This window comes from Mauremys mutica, chromosome 10 (genome assembly GCF_020497125.1).
Source record: "Mauremys mutica isolate MM-2020 ecotype Southern chromosome 10, ASM2049712v1, whole genome shotgun sequence".
NCBI lineage: Eukaryota > Metazoa > Chordata > Testudines > Geoemydidae > Mauremys > Mauremys mutica.
The window spans coordinates 17,611,965-17,629,341 of NC_059081.1; the positions used below are offsets into that span (position 1 = coordinate 17,611,965).

The window sequence follows — 17,377 nt, forward strand, 5'->3', positions numbered from 1 at the left end:
AGCAAGAATGCCACCCATCCACATCCAACAGGGTAGCTAAAGTGAATAGCTGCTTTTAACAACTGTTTCTATTGAGAAATCCACAGTGAGTGAAATTCACCCATGAAAATGGGAGCACAGAAGAACCCCAAATGCATCAGAACTATGGTAGTTCCGTTGTGTGGGATGGATAGCTGAGGAGTAGATCTGCACAAGTAGCAAGTGAGGCTCCACTGAGCTGAGAACTGCACCCACTCCACAGAGACCAGCTTGGAAGAGTGATTTGGTGACCTTCTGCCTGGCAGAGTGAGTGCATGAGTGGCTGCTACTGCTCCAGCCCAAGGTGGGGAAGGTAGATTCAATCTTCTCAACTCCCAGTGTTATCTGTTTATAAAGTCAGTTTGCTCTGAGGACAGAGGTGAATTTCGCCTACTGGGCAAGGATAATGTACCAATTGTGTCTGTACCCAAGCTATATAGTATTACACCAAATTTACACTGTTCTGTTTTGCTTCAAATTCATGTCTAATCTGCTGTACAGTATCACCTCTGAACTCCTCCTGTATTATCGCTTTCCAGGTTCTCCCGCTCATTAAATTCTGTTTGGTGTTTCCCAGATGTATTAGTCTATATTTTTCTGTGTTGACTCTCACGTTATTCTGTCCAGGATTCCAGTCTCTCTAAACTAATCTGCATTATTTCTCTCTGGTGTTCACCTCATCCCAAGGAATAACATTTGTGATCCCATTAACAGAGTCATAGAAATGTAGGGCTGGAAGGGATCTCAAGAAGTCATCTAGACAGCCCCTGCATTGAGGCAGGTCCATGTACACCTAGACCACAACCTTGCTTGGAAGCCTACTATAGTGCTTAACTATCCCTATAGTTAGACAGTTTTTTCCCTAATATCTAAACTACATCTCCCTTGCTGAAGAGTAATGCCATTATTTCTTGTCCTACCTTCAGTGGACATGGAGAACAATTGATCACTATCCTCTTTACAACATCCCTTAGCATTTTGGAAGGTTTTTTATCAGGTCCTCCCTCAGTCTTTTTTCAAAACTATATGTGCTCAGTTTTTTTAACCTTTCCTCAGAGGCCAGGTTTTCTAAATCTTTTATCACTTTTGTTGCTTTCCTTTGGACTGTCTCCACGTTATCCACATCTTTTCTAAAGATGAGCACCCAGAACTCAACACAATAATCCAGTACTCCTCACCAGTGCCAAGTACAATGGAACAATTACCCACTGTTACTTACATATGATGCTCCTGTTAGTTCACCCCAGAATTATATTACAACTGCATGACATTGTTGGCTCATATTCAATTTGTGATCCACTATTAACTCCCAGATCTTTTCAGCCTACCCAGTCATTCTCCATTTTGTATTTGTGCATTTGATTAGTCTGTTCTAAATGTAGTACTTTGCACTTGTCTTTAATGAATTTGATCTTGTTAATTTCAGACCAATTCCCTAATTTGTCAAAGCATTTTGAATTCTAATCCTATTAGCCAAAGTGCTTGTAACCCTTCCTATCTTGGTGTCAACTGCAAATTTTACATGCATATGCTCCAGTTCATTATCCAAGTCATTCTTGAAAATATTGAACAGTACTGGACCCAGGACAGACCCCTGCTGGACTCCATAAGATATATCTCACAGACATTTCACAGAGAACTACTACTTGAGTATGGTGTTTCAACCAGTTATGCACCCACCTTACAGTAATTTCATCCAGACCACATTTCCTTCATTTGCCTATGAGAATGTCTGTGTTCCCCCTATGAGGGACTGTGTTTACTACAGCTTCCCTCCTATCCACCAGGCCAGTAACCCTCTCAAAGAAGGCAATTAGGATGGTTTGGCATGATTTGTTCTTGACAAATCCATGCTGGCTATTCCTTATAATCCTATTATCCTCTAGCTCCACACAAATTGATTAGTTAATAATTTATTCCACTATCTTTTCAAGTATTGAAGTTAAACTGACTGGTCTATAATTCCCCAGTCCTCTTTGTTCCCTTTTTTAATGATAGGTTCTATGTTTGCCCTTCTCCAGTCCTCTGGGATCTCACCTGTCTTCCAGGAGTTCTTGAAGATAATTCCTAGTGATTCCAAAATTGCTTCAGCTAGTTCCTTGAGTACCCTAGGATGAATTTCATCAGGCCCTGTTGACTTGAATACATCTAACATATCTAAATATTCTTTAACCTGTTCTTTCCCTATTTTGGCTTGTGTTCTTTCACTACTATTGTTAATATTAATTGTGTTAAGTACCTGGTCCTCATTAACCTTTTGAGCGAAGACTGAAGCAAAACAGGCATTAAACACTTTAGCCTTCTTAAAATCATCTGTTCCATATTGTGTAAGATACTAAATAATACCAGTGAATGGTGTTTGTAGTAAGAGGAGGCCCTAAGATATAAACCTTGGTATCAGAGGCCCGGTATGAGGCCTCAGGCCTGAACTAAAGTAATGGTCAAGACTTTGCTAACATAAAGCAAAGTTAAGCTGTGAGCCAGAGGCAGGCCCTGCTCACAGAAGCTGGCAAGGAAAGGGCTGATGCTGCAAAAAAAAAAAAACATACCTAAAAGGTACTGGACACCAGATAGCAGAACATTTGCATATTCGTACACTCCACACAGATAACAAGGAACAAGCTGATCCATCCCAGTGACAGGGCCAAAAGGGTAATATGATGGATAGAGTTGTTTTGTTCAAACCAACATGTACAAGGTGAGAGGCGGCACCTTACTACGTAGAGGGGTTGCACCTTGCACGTAGGTGCTACGTGCACCTCAACACATCAGGAGTGATGTGTAACTTGTTTGTACCTGTGTATAAGAATGCATCCCTGGGGCGGTGTCTTTGTCCAGCCGAGAGGGCAGTGGAAAGTCCCGCCACTGACTGAACTGAGTCCATTGCCATACTCGTAGTATGTCCTGTAGAGTAAAATCTAGAGGGGACTATCGTGCTTCGTTTGACAATAAACCTGGCCGAAGTGCCTTCGTACCTTACTAGACTCTGTGGTCACTGGGGGTTCTCTCGGGATCTGCTGTGTCAGCTATCTGCTCAGAGCTGGGGCAGCACACAGAGGGAACACATGCACGCAGCCGATTGATATCAACATTGAACAGAGCAGAGCAGAGCACCACACCGGTAGCATCTGACAACACTGTTAAACTTCAGGTACCCCATTAGTGCTCTCATCTCAATATTTTGCCATGCACAGTTGCCCTTTGTTCCTGAGTCTTCAGCTAGTTCTCAATCCACGTGACATTAGCTGAATGATTTTGTATGAGGAATGAGATATTTTCCTACTCACCATCAGTTACCAGTGCTCTGCTTGTAAGGACCTTTCCCAACATAAATTTGATCACTGCCAAAATAGAGCAAAGGATTCCACTTAGAATGGAGACACTAAACAGAAAGTCGTCCTGCAAAAGAAGAGGGTAGATATTAGTATGTCTTCCACACCTAGTTGTCATTATGTCTTCCACACCTGTACATTAAATGCCAAATTCTATTTTGAAATAGCTGACTTATCCAACAAAGGAAAAGACTTCCTGAGTTACGATTTCCATTCCACCCTTTGCTCGCTCTGGTGTGTCTAGTCACTTCATCACACATGGTTAGTGACGGGCCCAAGCACAAACTTTTGGCTCTTGAGCCAAACTACTCAAAGTTAGGGGATATTTGATCTGGGTTTGACTGGAGGCTACTACTCATGCAATGGTTAGACAAAGAAGCAATCTGTTAACTGAGTTATAAAGTCGTCCTGGCTTCCTTACTTTGGTTGATTTTGATCTGAATAATATGATTTTAACATCATTTCTGGGTGTACAATTTCCTATTAGGTAAAAAAGGAAGGGGTGGGGGTGTATTAAGGCCAAACCCTGGTGCCAGTGAAGTCGATAGGAGTTTTGCTATCAATTACTGTTTTCTGCAGCCGAAATCCGGGTCTCACAATCGGCCATTGACTTTGCTTTGGCACTTAGTTTAAGCTGTTACGACATCAATACAAATAAATGAGAAACTTCTACCACAAACAACTGAAATCCTTCCGGTGACGTATGACTCCTGTAGCCCATTTATAACTGCAACACAGTGTTAATAGAACTGTCTTGATTTGTGTGATTCATCTCTGCTGATGTCCTTTCATCTCTGCAGGTTCTAGTAGTTCAATGTCAATGGCACCATGGGATTATGATAAAAATATTCTGGCACAAATCCTCATTGATAGCAACAGGATTTGGCATCAAATTGACGCATCTCACCCATGTTATCAGCAGAGGCAACTACCATGATGCAAGACATAATGAAAGGGAAAAAGGGCTTTGGAAGGTACAATGGGCATTGGGAACAAAAGAGCATAACATCTTTAAATAACTCACTAAGTGTAGTTGGGAATCATATACATTTCTATTCTATTTAGACTCATGGACTTTAGGGCCAGAAGGGACCATCGTGATTATCAAGTGTGACCTTCTGCACATTGCAAGCCACAGAACTTCACCTTCCCCATTCAGTAATAGACCCCTAACCTCTGGCTGAGTTACTGACTCCCTCTAATCATGATTTAAAGACGCTGAGAATTCACCATTTACTCTAGTTTAAACCAGCAAGTGACCTGTGCCCCATGCTGCTCCACCCCCAAGCTGGCCTGGGTGCCAGCAATGGCAGTGGTGGCTCCAACTCCAAGGACCACCTGCTGCTTTGTCACTATCAATAAGGTCTGGTTTTAATAGCTGTCTAAGTATACATTGGACAGGGACTGGAGTGGAAATAATTGTTTTGTGATTTGTGCCTCACCGGTCAAAAAAGTCACAAGTCACCACTGCCTCCCATTGATCGTTGTCAGTGGAAATCCTTGTAGGGTTTATATCAGAAAATGGGTGTGGGGAGAGTATGTGAGGGTGGTCTAGCTATACGATCAGCAGCATATGATCAGCTGTCAAATAGCATAACTCCACGAGTGGGAGTGTAGATTGGCCACTGGTATTGTACCCACTTGGCTGTCATCTGTCTTTTCTCAAAGTAAGATTAGACAGGATGTAAAAATGACAGCAGGTGTCTGCATGGGAACTCTCACTGTTGCCACAGGTGGGAAGAGTGCAATGAGGACAAGGCCTGCCAGGCTTTCAGCACTTCTTCCTGGTCAGTGTGATACAGAGGTCTTTTCTGTCAGAACTACATATGCTATAGTCTACATCATGGTTTGACTGACATCGCTGTCCAACTGCCATCCCTATCCAGGGCAGTCAGGGAAGCATGTTTAAATAGTTCTGATCCCCACGTGGGCACAGCCTAATTAGTTCTAAATGTTAAATTTCATCAGAAATGTAATCAAATTAAAAGGGGGCTAGCAGTGTGCCTTGGATTTCTTTATAGATGAAGGCAATTTTCCTCATATACTCGGGGAGGAAAAAAACCTTCAGCTGCTGATCCTAAATATAGATTGATATTTTCACCTCTATATATGTGCAATTAATTATCATTCATTCTTTGATGCATTTCACCAAATATCCTGATGCTCAAGAAGAGAGTAAGTCAGATCTTATTTCTCTGTTAAGGAATCTACATTCTTCAGAGCATGAAATGTGCCCTAGCTTTGTGAAACTTCATCTGCAAATGCAAAGAAACAATTCATGAAGCACTCAGTGGAGCAAATGCTGTGTCTCTCCTATATCGCGTTCACCAAGGTAAGACCCTAGGGCTGAGATGAGACAACCCTGCATAACTGGAATTTTTTGAGGTAGGATTTAAGTTTAGTTGTTTCCTCAAGCCTAGGGCATCAAGGAGTTTTAGGAAGCTAAATCACGTGGGAATGGCTTTGGGACACAAGATAGAATTTTAAGGGGTTACAGAATAAGGTCATTACCTCACCCATCATGTCTCTCTAATATCTTGGGACTTACACGGCTACAACAACACTGCATATAGCAATGGAAGATGATATAATTTTAAGGACAGTTACAACTTTTTCCCCCTATAGACGCATGTTCCGCAAGTGATAGATTTACTTGAACTGTCACTCATAGAGAGGCTATGATTTGATGCTATATGTGTTTAGCAATATGAGGATGTGTAGCATAGGTTTTTGCCCTGAATTCAATTTACTTTTTGTATGTTTTGTCATATCCATGGTGCCTAAAATGTATTTTGCCATTTGTTATGACTGCCCTGTTGTGTGTTACTAATGTGATTGGAATTTGTCTAGTCAGTTTATTGGAACCCAGGGATAACATAGAAGAGTAATGCAGGTTTCTAAATAGATAGATATAACTTCTACAAACTCCTAAACTGAATACGTGAGTGTATTTCTAGGGGTTTCAGAAATAATATTTCTACATACTTTATTTTTGTCATTGAACTATAGAACACAACTTCAATATTGTTATAATTATTCATATAGTGGAATAGGGGATCTGATGATGGAGAAGAATTGGGATGTGGACTGGGTGACCAGATATGTTCTTCCAGCTCTTATTTTTATGGCAGATGTACAAACCCATAAAACACCAGATTTTCAAAAGAGCGCAGTTTGCCTGTCAGTACCTAAATTAATATGATAGTAGATGAAAGTTTTAAACAATATCCACAGAGTGGCATTAGGTACTGTGGCAACTGAGTACTTTATAGATTACATAGGTAGACTAGAGAGAGAGAGAGAACAATTTTAAAAAGTAAAAGGGTTTCCGATTCTAAATCCACTTTCCTTAATCCCTTAAATTGCTCCCTGATTTTCCAGGTGCACAATACCTGGAGATAGGAAGAACGAGGCATCTCTTGGCTCAGAGCTAGCAGGAGGGTTTGGCAGGTGGAAGAGGAGTAAGCTCAGAGCCCCTGTCTTGTGGATAAGACTGAGGAAGAGTTTGGCAGCAAGGATGGGAGATGAGAGTGCCAGCTTTGAGTCAATAGGTCAGAAGGTAGCATGCAGGGAGTCAGCTCAAGTTGCTTGCTAGGAGATAGGTTGCAGTAATATTCAAAAGCTGAGATGAGGTGGGTTGAGATAGTTGGCAGAGGATGGCAGGAGGGTTATGCAGCTGCTTTATGGGAGAAGCAGGGAGATTGTGGTAGGGTTTGGCAGCTGGGAGAAGTCCACTGGAGTGATTTTTGGGGGGTTAAAATGTTTGGAGTTATTGGCACAAGGAGGGGTTCTTGCAGGTCAGTTGCTTTGGGGGTAGGGATATTAAATGGATGCATACACTAATATGTAGTATCACAGGGACCTAAGAGTTAAATGTGTCACTCTGTGGCTGTGAAATAATTCTCTCGCTAAACTAACTTGTCCTTCTCAGAAATGACTAGAAGAGAGACAATAATGGAGATCTAAATTAATAAAATAAGCCTGACCATCTGGCACCAGGTCCCTTGGGACGTTCCCTCAGCCCCACCTTCTTTGTACCTCTTGCCTTAGCATCTGAAAATCACAAAGGGGGGAGCATATCTACGCAAACTCACTGTTAATTTTCTCTCTGTGTAATGTTAAGTAAAGCAATCACAGTGAATTGTTACAGATTAAATTTTATATGCTGAACATTTCCATATGATGGAACTTCTCATCATGGTAAATAGAGGCTCTTTCCTTTTCCGTTTCCCTCTCCCCTTGCTCCTACATTGCTCTCCATGTTGTGTGTCTGTACCCTCATCTCTTATATTTATTTAGAGAGAGAGCAAGTGCATATCATTTCATATATAAAATATCAGTGCACACTTAGTCTGGTTCAGTGCTGGACGGCCATTCTCCAAACCACACAAGTGCAAGCTGCTCTCTGCACATTAGAACAATGAGAATCCTCCTGTACAAAACAACCTTGTGCTGATGCATAACTGGAGTGACACAGTGGCTGCCTTATAAGGCATGGTTAGAACACTGATTCAAGGCTGGTTCATAAGGGAGGATATCTGAGTGCATTTTTTAGGGTACATCTATGCTATAGCTGGGACCATGCTTCCCAGCACAGACATATGCTACCTCTACTCAAGCTAGTGCACTAAAAATGTAGCTGCGTGGCCAGGGGTAATATGGACGGCAGCTCGGGCTAGCCACCAGAGTACATTCCCTGGGGATCTGGGAGGTGAACCCAACTGCCATGCTACATCCCCCTCCACTGACACTACTATTTTTAGTGTGCTACTTGAGCACACAGGTATCTGTCCACCCATGCCTGGGAAGCATGATCCCAGCTGCAGTGCAGATGGACTGTAATTTCTGCATTTTAGAGTTAATATTTAACGTCTTTTAAAACATTGTGCTCTTTAAGTTGTCAGAGAGAAATTATTCCTAGGAAAGGGGAGCACTCAAGTCTTGCCCCTTGATAAAGCCATCCAGCAGCCCCCTATACTTGAACCAAGTGCACTTTGACCACCAGAGTAGGTGAGAACAGGATAATGACAGTTGCGTGTCCATGCTGCATTTAGTTAAACTCAACCTTTCCAAGCAGAGCAGTGACCATCTGTTAATTAGCTTAGTCCCTGCAGCATAAGCAAGTTTGCCTGGTGGGGGGTGGTTACTCATATGAAAAGGGAAGAGTCTGAAGGGGGGAATGGATATAACCTCAAGATTTCATTTCGCTGTTGTTTGTCACTAGAGGGATCCCTTCCAAATGTTTTCAGGGGTCGGACCAATATCTCACCTCAGATTTTTCACTTCTGAGTAGCCTTTGGATTAGTAGTTGGAAGAAACTCCAATACAACCCCCCAGCCCTGTTACTACATTTAAGCTATTATTTGTTTTTAATATTTAGCTTTTTTGCTTCTCTCTAATTCCAGGCTACAGAATTTCTACCAGTTGCTAGTTGCTCGTATCTGCACAATTGGAGTAATACAGTGGCTGCCTTGCAGGGCACAGGTTTCTCTCCCCTCTTTACTTTCAGTCCCTCCCACTCATTCCTATCTTTGGGATGTGGTGAGGGACTTCCAAGATCCTCATTTCACTTTCTGCTTATTCGTGTTGGGCAAACAGACGATTATTTGTATTTGGCTGATTTTTATATTGGGGGGAAGGTGTTCCTCTTGTTTGGATGATGTACAGACTGCCTCGCTCTCACCTCCCCAGATAACATTACCGTCTGAATGGTGAAGGGACAGCTTCTTCCCTCTACCCCTCCAGCAGTTGGGTGTTTCATCATATGGAAGGGGTTCAGGAGCAGGATAGTCTTCCCCAGCTCCTCTGGGATGGGTCAGATACAGTGGGGCTTGGATCACCTTTTGCCAGTTCCTCCTGCGGTTGGAGTGACAAGACAAGAATTGTCTTCACTGTCCCGCCTCGCGTGTGTGTCTGTGTGCATGCACACACACACACACACACAGAGTGTTTCTTCTTTCTCCTTCCCCATGGGGTATGGGTCACACCCCCTTTCTCCTCCTCATGAGGAGGGAAAAAGAAAATATAAAGATAAGATCAAGAGAGGCATCCTGGTGGCAGTAGACCAGGCACTAAGAGCACATCAGCTCTGCCAGCTAGGGGAATATAGATGCCTCTCTTGATCTTATTCTTCTATTTTCTTTTTCCCTTCTCATGAGGAGAGGAAAGGGGATGAGACCCATCCCGGAATGGGCACTGGGGATGCTGCTGGCAAACAACCTGAACTGAGCTGAATTTGTGGCATTTGTTCATTCAAAATTCAGTTTGCCCATCGCCACTGCTTTACACGCACACCCCTACTCCCTCACCTGAGGGGGGTTGGACATGGCTCCTTCGGGGGCCTGTCAATACAAGAAAGCAGGACTGTTACAGATATAGCAATTTCCTTATGTGTTTGTATTATTTTAGTCTGACTCGTACATAAGCTCTCCAGCGGGGAGATGTGATAGATGGGAGACCTGGAAGTTCAAAAGACTGTATTGAAAATGTGCCAAGCAAGTATGGACTTCTGGGACATTAAGCGTTAAGTGGATTTCCTGGGGAATTCCTAGGCAGAGATTATTAATGCAGATTTCCCCACCTCTGGTTATACAAAAACCCAGCCTCTTGAAGCCTAAGGCAAGGGTGATTATCTGTTACAGAAAGCCAAGATCAAAGGCCTGACCTGTATAAAGAAACAGCTGATCTACCCACCCTTCTTTCTGGTCTGAGATGGATATGAACTTGTAACCATGGGAAAACCCCAGCTGTGGGTTTTGGTGGACTGTAAAGTTCCAGAACTCTAGGTCAGAGTTGGGGTGATCTCTGGTAGCTTTTAGCATGCATGTAGCTTCTTTTATTTTAATGCTTTCCCCTTAAGAATACACGTGCTTGTTTAGGAGTTATGTGGTAATTTATAACTATGGACAATACACTGTCATAGCCCTTGGAGAGAAAGCAAATAGCAGGCACTGGCCTTTTTAGGTTTGCTGGGGATATCACAGTATAGATCAGGGAGCTGTGCAGCCTTAAAATCCTCAGTCAAGGCAGAGTGAGAGAAAAGTGATGGCTGGGATCCAGAAGCCTAAAGCACAGGGGCAGCTCTAGGAATTTGGCCGACCCAAGCACGGCGGCATGCTGCAGGGGGCGCGCTGCCGGTCGCCGGTCCCGCGGCTCCGGGGGACCTCTTGCAGTCATGCCTGCGGGAGGTCCGCTGTTCCCGCGGCTCCGGTGGACCTCCCGCAGGCATGACTGCGGAAGGTCTGCCGGAGCCGCCTGCCGCCCTCCCGGCAAAAGGCCGCCCCAAGCGCGCGCTTGGCGCGCTGGGGTCTGGAGCCAGCCCTGCTAAAGCACATGCCCTTTGTGGACTATGGTGCAGGAATACAGGTGCAGTTGCTCTGAAACTGTGACAAGGGCCACCAAACTGTCCCCCGCCCCACCTTTCCCTTTGTCCCATCCCCCTCCGGTTTTCTTTACTGCTAGCCCTAATCCCCTATTATCTGTAGATCTGACACCACTGTACAACTAATAACCACTCCATGCAGAGTACCAAGAAATAAAAACACTACTGCTTCCATTTCAAAGACCTGTGGGTTTTTATGTATAAATAGTCATCAGTTTTCAATGCAAACATAAAACCCCCCAAATCCCAATCAAATTTTATCCCAAATAATGAATGGTTTCCGCAAGCCCTCACTAATCAGTCTGGAGGGAGCTGCTGAGAATCCAGAGGGTCTGTCTTACAAGCTAGCTTCAAAAGGGGAAGGAATTTTAATCACTTTCGTTGTCAGAAAACAATCTGACAATCCAGTGTCTGAGTCAAGGAGGAGATGTGAATTCTCTTCACACAGAGATGGAATCATCTATTATTAGTACAAATATTATCTTGAGAATGTCTAGACTTGCATATGTACTGCTGAAGTGCTGCAATGGAGCAATTCCATAGAATCTGAATATTCATAAGAAATAATACAAACATAATGTTCTGAATGCAGCTTTCAAGAGATTCTGTGGACCAAGCCATAAATTTAGGAACTACGAAGTCAAGAAAAACATTTTTTAAAGTAAATTAAGGACTCATGAAAAGGGCCTGCTTAAAATACCTAGAGAACAAAATCTTCAGTTCAAGAGACATGGCGCTCCAAGCTTCCCCACTCTGCCAGTGTAACTCACCCATGTTCTATATCTTTTGACTTCAAATGGATATAAAATGTCATTTAAATTAATGTTTGTCTTTATATAAAGAAATGCCCCGCTAGTGAGTCTGCTGTTGCCCAGCTGAAAGTTGACTGACACCACCAATTCATTTCACACAAGCCACTAAACAGATGCTAACTTTTGTTTGCTATCAGCATGGGTCAGATTAGATCTGAAGTGTAAGTCTCCATATGCTATAATCAATCACTTGAGCGATCCAGTAATCAACATCTAGGAGAAACCTAAACCAGTCATGACTATTTCCTTAAGTATATATTGTCAATAATGTTCTCAGTGCTTTACAGACATGTAAGAAGTCAGTCCCTGTCCCTAAGAGCTTAAAATCTACATAAAATACTTCCAGAAAGTTATTTGTGTCACAAAAAAGGGAAATTTAACCTAATAAGCCAGACTTCTCTGTCAATCAAGAATTTCCTTCCCTAGTTTCTATCCCAAACCTGGGGGAGAAAAAAAAATCAGTGGTACTCTCTCAATGCACGTAGAGCTGTACAAATCTATCTCAATAGGCCCTTTCCTTCTTGGAAATCAGAATCCTTCTTCATCTTGGCTGATGGTCTTTAATCAGAAGGCTATCCCTGCCCATTGATCAAGCTACAATATTTCTGGCCTAGCACTTGTGATCTGTTGTTGGAGGATGCTGAGTCAAAGTAGAATCCCAATTTGTTGGCGTTACTCTGAAGATGGAGCAATCCCCCCATTAAAGCCTCTATATTACTCCTATCTCTGTTTCCAACCCTGTTCAAATTAGGGATGAAAAGTTTAACCAGTTAACCAATAAGCCTGATGCTTATCGGTTTCTGTTAATGATTAAACTCTGCCTGGGGGCTCTGCTGCCAAGAACCCTGGGGCTGGGGCTGGCAGCTGGGACCCCCGGGCACAGGGCCGGCAGCCAGGACCCCGCCTAAAACATGGGGGGAGGGATAGCTCAGTGGTTTGAGCATTGGCCTGCTAAACCCAGGGTTGTGAGTTCAATCCTTGAGGAGGCCACTTAGGGATCTGGGGCAAAAATTGGTCCTGCTAATGAAGGCAGGGGGCTGGACTCGATGACCTTTCAAGGTCCCTTCCAGTTCTAGGAGATTGGTATGGGGGTGCTGCAGCACCCCTGCACCTTTAATTTCCCAGTTAAACGTTTAACCATGTAATCCGTTAGATAGTTATTGTTTTTACATATTATTTACATCCGTAGGTTGAATCCGTTTCTACACTGGTGACAAACAAATAATAGGAAAAGGAATTTCTTGCCACCATGTTTTTTTGGCTGCACCTATGCCGATAACCACTCATCTTCCTATTGGCCTTTGAAGAGCTTAAATATGTCAATGTTGCAACGTTCAGGACATGTTTAGGTTAATCTGTTATCAGGCTGTAGACACAGTTCATTTTTGGATTTTCTCAAGGAGAAAGTTAACTTGAAAGGGAAGTACTAAATGCTACAGGAGGCCCCAAATCCTCCATGATTGAATGCCATTTTCCTGAATGAAGATAGGGCACCAAATTAAGAGGCCGCTTTGAGGGAAACCAACTCACGCACTGCCTACACAGAAGGATTTGTCATATGTCAGCTAGAATGCTAGATGACTGGATAATTTGATCCTACTTCTTCCTAAGACTGCTTTGGAGACTCAAAAACTGCCCCAAAAGCACTCTCCCTCCCCTGAAAAAAAACCAACCAAAAACCCACAGGTAGTTGACAGGACTCAAAAATTAACAGGGAACTGATGTGACTCTGTTCCACTGTGAGGATTTTAGTAATGATGCATGATCCTAGTTGTTGTTGTTATACAAGTGGTCTGGACTTGGTCAGCCAAATAAAACATGTTTTTCAGGTGCAAGAACAGGAGACGACACATTATTAAGCCTTTTCAGAAAGCTTCTTTGAGATCTATGGATGAAAAAAAAATATATAAAGGACAGGCAAACCAGTCCTGAAAAACATAAACCCAAATCTGCTCATATTGGTTACTATAAAGACCGTCTTCCCACTCCAAACTTAAACACACACACTTTCACCTCACCCCTCCAATACCTCTTGAACCTCTTCCACATCTCTCACCCTCCAACAGACTCCACCCTCTTTGCTCTCTCTGTGCTTCTCCATATTTCTGGAAGCATTGAAATGCCTCAAGAAAAGCATTTATGTTTATCAGGATGGAAACTTAACTCACTCATTCTCTCTCTATTTAAACACGCTTATGACCAGCACTACAGTAGCTACATGCCTCCCAAACATTAACAACATTGTCACAATACCCCCAATGAACTGGGGAAGTGTTATCATTGTACCACTTGGGCAGCCTTTTGAGGTTCACCAGTCATTATTTTGAGAACAGGTGTTAGCCTTTTAATTTTGTAACAATATTCGTTAGTTACCATGATACAAAATATACTTTGAACCTTTTGTCATTTTTGAATAATCAATAATAATCCACAATTTTATCTAGTGCAGTGCATTTTCCAAGCACATTACAAATATTATCTAATTCACCTTTGTACCAACCATATGAGGAAGAGTAACTGTACTCTGGATTTTACAAATGGAGAAACTTAGAACGAGAGAATCAAATTCAGCCTTAGCATAAGGAGGTACAACTCTGATTAGCTCAGAAAACATTGCTTCAACTTCTGCAACCACTGAATTCAACCCAGAGAGATTAAGTGAATTTCCCAAGGCCACACAGCAAATAAGTAGAAGAGTCAGAATTAGAACTCAGGAATTGCAGGCCTTTGGTTTATTTCTCCGATGTGCTATAGCAAGTGACAGAAATATTGACCATAATTGCTTACTCCTGCAAGAAGTTGTCCTTTGCCATACTGATAAGGACAAACAGTAAACTTCATTGACTCTGCCTGTGTTACACTATTATCTGGGGAAATGCAAACACCAACAAGTAGTAAATGTAAACTGATTTACAACCCCACATGAAATTAAAACAGTCAGTCTCTTAGCTAGTCCTTTTAGCCTTCTTAAGAGATAAGAGTGTGTGGTATCAGGTCAAGTGATAACCCACCATATTCTTTATTATTGCATTTTATTTAATTATATTATCCAATAGTATTTAATTATTAAAACAGAGTGAACCTCCCCCTCCGCCCCCAAAGATGAGTAATTTCCATCAGAGAAGCCCCAAGGTTAAGTGCTAACACATTCAGAGAAAGTGTTTGACAGCTCAGATCGAGTTGAGTTCTGATGTTTCTCATCTCATATTTTCAGTTCTAGTAGTTCAAGATCAAGAAATTGCTGCAAACTGAATAGGATTCCAGACACCATGACATCAAAAGAATGGAGTGTCAATATTTCTCCAAACACATGAATGAACACAGCTACTGAGTTTCCTTCTGTTCTTTAGAGAGAAACATGGGGCACTGTGTAGGATCTTTCCTAAAGCTTTGAGATGTAATCCTCCTTTCATTTATATGACACACGGATGATCACACTTCTACAGTTGGACACAAAAGCTAAAAAACAAAGAAGAACTCATGCCAATAAAAGTTAAATGGGGAGTGAAAATCTTTAGGTCTAAACATACGTATTAATTAAAATGCTGTTGAGAGAGTGTGCGTGTAAATTATATAGCTATATAACATGTCAAGGTGGTAGCCACATGATAAATTACATAACTACTCACATTATGTATGTGGAGGTGTTAGCACTGGATAAACTGCAAAGCCATATGATAAATTACAGAACTATGATATGTTACCACTTTGTTGCACCTCCAGCAATGGCCAGATTTCAATGTCTCAGGAAGGACGTCACATGGACCAACTGGTACGAGCCACATTAGCACAGAACAAAACGTAGGGTTTTATATTGCGGTAACTCCAAAAATCAAAATACAGTAGCACAGAACTAAACGGATGCACCAGTGAGCAGATTAAAAATAAATAATACCTTTTAATAAGCAGTATAAACATGTGTATGCTTGCATGTGTATATATAGACTTGGAAGGATTACATTTTATTGGTAAATGTCAATTTCACTGCACTGTCACAACCCGATGAAAAAAATAATCAATTTGCCAATAGGCAATGTAATAAAAATGGTGCTTGAGAACTTTAGAGTTTGATTTAAGAATATTTGCTTTGTGTATTTTGACATGAGATGTTGACAATTCGTTTTTTATCAGTGATAAAACTTTAACTTTTTAAATCTGTCTACTGTCATTAAATAATTATCTGATTCCCCCATGTAACTGAAAATTTAAATTGGTCATCAAAAAAATGCTTAAAAACAAACTTCTGTCAAAATTATTAAAAAAATCAAATTCTGCCAAGCCTGTGTGTGTGCGCGTGCGCATGTGCACACAAACCCACACACAGTACATATACATACACATAAAACAATCTCTAAATCTGCAAAAATAACTCATGCCTTTTCAAAACACTTATTAGAACTATAAACACAAACTAAGAGAGGATGAGAAATATGTAGTAGGATCTGCTCTGGACAGGTCTCACCAACTTACTGTATCCTACAAGCAGGGGGAGAGACCCCAGACACACCTTCTGGTGCTCAGCAAATTTAACTCCCCTAACAGTAACACAAGGGGCCATCTGTCACTCAGAATTGTACAGTAGTGCTCCATTCATTGTGCCTAGGCCCACCACACGCAAAACTTCCATTGACTGTGATGGGAGGTTCAGCTGCATTTTTCTGCCCATTATTTATACCACAATAACTTGAAAAAACATTCATTATGCTACTCACTACATATACTCTATTCTATAGCACAGTCCTTGCAAATAGCCCTGGCGTACAAGTGCTCATGTTTTCAACACTTGAGACAAATTCATTTCTGAATCACTTTTAAACAAACTTCTGTTCCCCAGAATAGTAACAACTTATACATAATTAATTTGCTACCCAACTTTCCCAAAGTGCTGTGTCATTGTTCAGTGCAGGCTTTTTCGTATCATACATATAGAACAACATAAATTGCCAAGCATCTGATACACACACACACACATACAAAAACACACTCATTTACCACTTCAGCTTCTGCCCTTCAGTAATCAGTGTGCAGTCCCAGGCACATTAGGTAAAAAAAATGAAATATAGCATGTACCAAGGCTTTGAAATGTTAAAAGTATTGCAAAAAGCCATGACCTCCATGGAAAGCATTCCACTGCCAGCCGCTTCATAGGATTTGTTGTTATTTATTTATCAGTTTATGAAATTTCTAATTTGCTTAGGAGCCTCAAAATCAGGGTGACCATATGTCCTGATTTTATAGGGACAATACCAATATTCAGGGCTTTGTCTATTATATAGGCGTCTATTACCCCTCAACCCCTGTCCTGATTTTTCACGTTTGCTATCTGGTCACCCTACTCAAAATACAAGTATAAAAATGGGGCCAGATCATCCTCCACTGTAAATCAAGCTCAGTTGAGGATCTGGCACTCAGCACCTTACAAGATGGGACCCTGAAACAGGATATTTGCATTAGCCTATAAATCTTTCATTCTCCGTGGACTCATTTAGTCTTGATTGAAATTAGCAAAGAGATAACACTACGGCAGAAAACCATCATGTAACATGGCTAAAAAAATCAAGATTACATTTTCCATCTAATCCAAAGCAAAATGCCATGCACAAAATATTTCTGCATGCAGCTATGACAAGGAACTGAGGGATGGTTCCTTAGTCATTGATACTTTGAAATCCATTTGTTTTTCTTTTTACTTACAGTGCACTATTAATTTTTCCCTTTCTGAAATCTATTTCAAAAACAGGTCAATCCTTTGATGAAGGATCTTGCACATTCATTCTAAGGAAATGCCTTTTATGTTACTGGCACGTTAAAAATTGATGAATGAAATGACCCAT

General features: G+C 41.6%; 1 protein-coding gene across 1 annotated transcript in view; it reads right to left on the reverse strand.

The window, feature by feature from the left end:
- TMEM163 (transmembrane protein 163) overlaps positions 1-17,377 on the reverse strand; it is a 160,837-nt gene that overhangs the window by 23,472 nt on the left and 119,988 nt on the right. Inside the window, exon 6 of the mRNA XM_045032333.1 lies at positions 3,306-3,417. Coding sequence (XP_044888268.1) covers positions 3,306-3,417 — 112 coding nt within the window. The remainder of the gene's footprint in view (positions 1-3,305; positions 3,418-17,377) is intronic.